This window comes from Lathyrus oleraceus, chromosome 6 (assembly GCF_024323335.1).
Source record: "Lathyrus oleraceus cultivar Zhongwan6 chromosome 6, CAAS_Psat_ZW6_1.0, whole genome shotgun sequence".
Lineage (NCBI taxonomy): Eukaryota > Viridiplantae > Streptophyta > Magnoliopsida > Fabales > Fabaceae > Lathyrus > Lathyrus oleraceus.
In genome coordinates this window covers 19,919,449-19,925,832 of record NC_066584.1, presented here as the reverse complement: position 1 = coordinate 19,925,832, position 6,384 = coordinate 19,919,449, and the positions used below count along the sequence as shown (strand labels likewise).

Below are 6,384 nucleotides of genomic sequence, written 5' to 3'. Positions count from 1 at the left end.
TATATCAAATTTACTAAAAAAATTCTTATTGCTTTACTCTATTCTTATATATTTGTCACCTAAAAGTCATAAAAATTATTAAACCTTATAAAATATTTTTAATATGTTTATTTTAAATGCTAGAAAAGAAAATTTCCGTTGTTTGTTTTTTGTTCTTCTAGAAAATATTGATGTTGTGTGTTAGATTTAATAATTTAACTTACAATTATTACCTAAATTTAGATAATTATCACAACATGCGGTTATGATTTTAAAGTTGTTAAATTTTATTATTTATTGTTATTCATAACTTTATTTTAGTACATGACACTCATTTAACCGGCCTCTCAAAACAAATTTAACCAACTCAAAAATGATTTTTATATATAATCATATCCTAATACTACTACCTCTTCAATATAACCGATCATTTTAATTTCTCATATCTCTTTTTTCTTCTTTTTATAATTGGAGTTTGTCAAGAATAATTATACTACATCATGGTATCTCAAAGTACCAATCATGTCCTATGGCATTTCACTTTGACTATTTTCATTGTTATCCTTTTCAATCCAAAACTCAGTTATGCCGAACAATCTAAACTAATGGATTTGAATACGAACATGATTGATCATTGTTGGAGGCAAAATCCCGAATGGAGGAGGCATAGGCAACAAATAGCAACTTGCTCTATAGGTTATGTTGGAAAAATGACAAACAACATTGGTAAAGAACTCATACATTATAAAGTTACTGATCCAAATGATGACCCTATAAACCCTAAATTTGGAACATTGAGATATGGAGCCTCTGTAATTCAAGGTAAAGTATGGATCACATTTCAAAAGAACATGAACATTAGACTTGTGAAACCCCTTCTCATTAGTAGTTTCACTACCATTGATGGTCGCGGTGTCAATATCCATATTGCTAACAATGCATGTTTGATGATATTCAAGGTAATCACCAAATCCATAAATATTATTAGGAAAAAAATTGGTACAACAAATAATAATAGAAAAATTAATTATTTATATTTCTTTCATCACAAATTTTAGAAATGAATTTTACTTTTTTTCCTTTCTAAGTTTCCATCGTCAATTTGATATTTTTAGTATGAATCTTGTTTCATGCATTAGTAACAATTTTCAATTATTTTCTAGGCCACCAATATAATCATTCATAGCATTCGAATCCATCACTGCAAAGCTCAATCTCCAGGGATGGTGATGGGGCCTAATGGAAAGGTAATTCATTTGGGTCCCGTTGATGGAGATGCAATAAGATTGATTACCGCTTCAAAAATTTGGATTGATCATAATACACTTTATAATTGTGAAGATGGTCTTCTTGATGTCACTAGAGGTTCTAGTAACGTGACTATATCCAATAATTGGTTTAGAGAACAAGATAAGGTTATGCTTCTTGGTCATGATGATGGGTACGTGAGAGACAGAAACATGAAGGTTACTGTTGTGTACAACCATTTTGGACCTAACTGCAATCAACGAATGCCTAGGTAATTGAGTACTTAATTATGATGTTTTTGTACAATAACATAGTCTTGAAGTTTAAATATACAAAATAAATTTACTATACAATTTTCATTTTTTTATTGATAAAATAAATGGTGTAGGATTCGTCATGGATATGCACATGTAGCCAACAATCTTTATTTAGGATGGGTGCAATATGCTATTGGTGGAAGTATGGGACCTAGTCTAAAAAGTGAGGCTAACCTCTTCATAGCACCAAAAGTTGGGAGTAAGGAGGTATATGTTCAATTATAGAAAATTGACTTCAACTAGTTAATGACTAAGGAAAATGTATTTGCTCAATTAATAGTGAATCACATGATTGAGTTAATGTAGTTGTGTAGAAATGAAATTATTTCACTTTTCTATATATTTTTCTAATTATATAATATGTGTAGGTGACATGGAGAAACGTTGGTAAAACAAATGGCAACCAATGGGAATTTCATTCAGTAAGAGATGGATTTGAAAATGGAGCCTCATTTGCAGTAACAGAAGGTGGACGTGTGCCAAAGCCGAATTATAGCAAAGAACAAAGTTTTAAAGTTGTTAATGTTAAATATGTTAGATCGTTGACAAGATCATCCGGCGCATTTCAATGTAGTAAAACCTTTATATGTTGAACAAAAACATATATAAAAGCAATCCAGAAGTATAATGTGTATAACTCGCATAGAATTTTAATTTAAAATAATTGATTGGGAGTATGAATATTATTCATATTAGTATTAGTATAATAAAAATTAATATGTTTATTGATGCAATGCATGTATTATTAGTCGTGCCACTAATGTTATTGATATTATTTATATGTCATATTAATTATATTTGGTTAAATTACTAATAAAAAATCTCAGACATATTAAATTTTAACATATTGAAAAGTTTGTAATCTTTATAATCTAGTTAATGAAATTTCACTTTTCATTTATATTTTAGTTTTATTTAGTTTTATGGTTTTGTTGTGAGGTTGGTTAAGGGTGGACAAGTTTATTAACCCCTACAAATGGAATTAATCGTGCAAAACTTCAATGACATAGGTGGTTTCAAACATGTTTGTAGGTGTTTTTATGGTTGAATTTAGTTTGAAATGGGTTTGTACATGAAGTGATGATTTTGTAAAATTTGATGGGTCATCATGTGGGAGAGAGATACATATTGGATCAAATATTCACCTAAAGGTCAAAGACTCACTCAAATAAATGAGAGAGACATCACATATTCGCATAAAACTTTAAGGTGATAGGTGTATGATTCCTCTTACTTATAAAATGTTCAACCTTCACTTTTCTAAGTAATGTGAAACGTAAAACTCACACTTGTTTCTCAATACAACTCACATTTTCTTCCCAACAAAATTGTCTCATCGACAATCAAAACATCTTATTTGTGATAATACTCCCACATCAAAATATCCTATGTGAATATTCCATATCGTAATAGCATTAGTTCCAACTTTTTCTAAATTGCCACATTTGTTTGCCGATCTCTACTCCACTTTATTAATAAGTTGAACTATTACAAATTAATACAATATTTTTTATATATTTCTTTGCCTTCGAGGATGAGAGAATTATTTCTTCAAGATGCAAATAACATCATCATTGTGAGATTAGGTTTAAACACATTGTCATTCTTGTTCAAAGATGAAGCAACTCTCCCACCACATTGTTCCACCTCTCCATTTGATTGTTACACAAATCCTTCTCATAACTCCATTTTTATTCATATTAAAAGGTTCATTTTAAGTATTTCTCTTATTTTTCTCCCTCTATGTCTTTCTCTTTCCTGCACCATCACTATTATAACTTTCAACCTTTACAAACATTGTATAGTGTTGTAACTTTCCTATCCTCTCACATATTTTTTTGTTATATGTTGATTTTATTCTTTTTCCTATCAATTAACTTACAACAAGATCAATTGAAATGTAAATTCATCTCAACTCAAGTAAGATTTCTGGAAATTTACCAATGGTTTATTCATGGGTAAATCTATACTTTTGCATGTAGACTTGTTTATTGGATAATTTATCATAAGGATTTTCAAATTTTACTTGCGGATTATTCGTGGATAAATCTATCTATGTTTTTCATGGGATACAATTATATATTGGAATACATTAAAAATAATTCCTAAAAAATATTACCCAACTTAACCCTTAGTAAAAAAAACTTTGTTAAAGGTCACGCACTCTACTGCTAAGAAAAATCGACTTGCATGTGTCTTTTTTAAAATGAATTTCATATCAAAAGTGTTGATTGAGAGTTAGGAACTTTATTGAAATTCATTCAACAATTTTAATTTTAAAAATAGATGAAAATGATTTCGTAAGATATTTAATCCTGTTTATTTTTTCAATAATATTATTTTTATTTTTATTTTACATATGAATAGAATTTATTTTAAAGATTTGAAAGAGACAAATAAAATTCATTTTAATAAAGACACATGTAAGCTGACTTTTTGCAGTAGTAGAGTGTGTGGCTTTAAAGTCGCGTGTAATATTTTTTAGGAATTATTTTTTTCAATGTTTCTAAAAGTATAGATTTACTCACAGTGTGTGTGACTTCCATAATACTTCAAAATCTATTCTTGACTTTTTAAATTTTAACTTATCATTATAAGACGCTAAGCATGGGATTAGGCATGCTTTTACACTTTCACAATTTCAGATCTTCCAGTTCTTTTGCTTGATACAACGATTCGGAACTTCAACTAGAACTTGGATATTATCACTAATTAGGCTTGAGATATCTTCTTAGCCAGGTTCAATAATTAGAAGTTATACTTTGATAGTTAAAATTAACTCCCCCTGATCACAGAGAAGTATCAACATCCATATATCATTTGACTTATGGAGTTGTTATCTTCAAAAATTGATGCTTCATTAGTTTTCATCATCAAAATAAACTAATGGTCATACTTTCAGACAAATAGATACATTGGGTTAAGAGATGTCTTTTATTAGTTTTAGGTGTCATCAAGGCATTATAAGTACCAAAATTGGGTTTTTAGAGAAAAAAAATATGGTATTTTGAAATTCTACACCACCATGTTTCGAGTCAGAAGATCATGTGACTCAGATCATGTATCTAGAATTGAAGGGAATGCCCTATAATCCAAGTTACATATTTCCATGATTCGAGTCAAACATCTTAAATCAAGTTTTTCAGTATTTTCCACTTATAATCTACCTCAAACCACCCACAAATCATCTCAACCTTATAAGGGGTCAACAATTTGAATTAAACACATTTTCATTTAAGGAAAACCGAAGAAAAAAAAGCAAGCATGTGCACTTTTCTGAGAGTTCATATTCAAGCAAGCAAGTAGACAACTTAGAATCCCATTTCTAACAGTGAAGAACATCCAAAAATAAAATTTAATTTCACTAAATTCTAATGCATGTTACTAATATCTAATAGATACATTAATTATAGTAAATTATAGAAACTCGCATCAATATATAAAGATATTAATCTAAATTTCCAATAAATTGAGGTTTTGTAACTCTGAAATGAGGATGAATATTTTAGATGACCAATGCAACTAAGTGTTTAGTGATTTTTCTAGTTTGCATGTCTACAAATTCCACCCTTCATTTCCTTCCATTCCATGATGTTTCCTTTTCCCAGGTGTAGAAAATTAGAGCTTCCTTCCGATCCCCTTTGGGTTAATCAAATTAAGACTGGCACTTTTGTCCCCTATTATTGAAGTGGAATTACCACTTGCACCTTTTCCCTCAACTTTTTTAATAACACATTTTAATCACAAATTTTCTAATTAATCCTCATTTTATCCTTGTTTACATAATCAAGAAATTTACTGAATTATCAGAATTCGAACAAAAACTCAATTAATCATACTTAAGAGGCTTAAATTAAGCTTCTTAATGTAATGGATTAATAAATGATTCGGAATGGTGAGGCAACTTAGAATAATCAGAGAGAAATCTGAAGCGTTGAGTGTCCGCCCATAATGACGCACCCTTGTCGTTCTGGAAGACAAACATAGTTCCAATACTTGAGATATGGGAATGGAATATTCTTGGTGAGGTTGTAGCATGACAATGTATGGTTGTGTATGGAACATGTGTTGAATTAAGTATACGTACTACTTCGTCGGTACCGTAGTCCTATAGTAAGATAGTGAGGAATCTTATTAAGGGGATTGCCTTGGTTAATCTTCTGTGGGATAGTAAAGAATTTTTGTAACGATCTTCCTAGGTTTTTATACTTTAAAGTAAGCCCTAATATAAGATAGTGAGGAATCTTCAGAGTTGGGATCTCTTGTTAAGTGAGAATAATCCACCATGTAGAGCCGAGTGGACTTGGTGATAGGTTAGAACTCACTAGGATTTAGTAATCTCATCCCCCCATTGTTTATTATTTTCTGGTACTTCTCAATCAAGCTAAAGGAAAGGGTAAGTTGATTAACGAAGCTTAAAGATGTCTCAGTTATTTGTTGCAGCTATTATATTTTGAGATCTGTAGTATCTTGATGATATGGACATATGATCATGCACTATTGACCCTATTTTGTTATACTTAACTATGTAATATCATATACGCACTTATGTTTTGTATTGTGTACCAAATTTATTAATGCTACATATGTATTATTCTAGACATATGCATGTGGGGTGTTATAGTTGGTATAGAGCAGTTCGTTCCTCAACCCAGTCGTGAGACATCATAAGTTCAATTCTTCCTGCCTCATATGCGTGCATGTCGTCATGTACCTAAATGCCATATTGTATGGAATTAAGCCTGGTCAACTTGATCCTATATTGTATGACAGGAAGGCTATGGCTGATGAACATAGAGGACCCGGTAGACCCAGAACCCAGAATGTCAATCCTGAGTCG

The 6,384-nt window shown here is 30.4% G+C and overlaps 1 protein-coding gene across 1 annotated transcript; it reads left to right on the top strand.

Annotated features, from left to right (window-relative positions):
* The first annotated feature begins 479 nt into the window (after positions 1-479).
* LOC127091183 (probable pectate lyase 4) lies at positions 480-2,137 on the top strand. Its single transcript, XM_051029744.1, has 4 exons — positions 480-938; positions 1,143-1,498; positions 1,616-1,751; positions 1,913-2,137. Exons 1-4 carry the CDS (start codon positions 480-482, stop codon positions 2,135-2,137), a joined length of 1,176 nt encoding a protein of 391 aa, XP_050885701.1.
* The last annotated feature ends 4,247 nt before the right edge of the window (positions 2,138-6,384 follow it).

Excerpts from the sequence above, each read along its gene's own strand:
- LOC127091183 (XM_051029744.1), top strand. The coding sequence starts at position 480 with ATGGTATCTCAAAGTACCAATCATGTCCTATGGCATTTCACTTTGACT. Across the intron at positions 1,499-1,615 it reads TGCAATCAACGAATGCCTAG|GATTCGTCATGGATATGCAC; the intron begins GTAATTGAGTAC and ends TAAATGGTGTAG. Across the intron at positions 1,752-1,912 it reads CAAAAGTTGGGAGTAAGGAG|GTGACATGGAGAAACGTTGG; the intron begins GTATATGTTCAA and ends TAATATGTGTAG.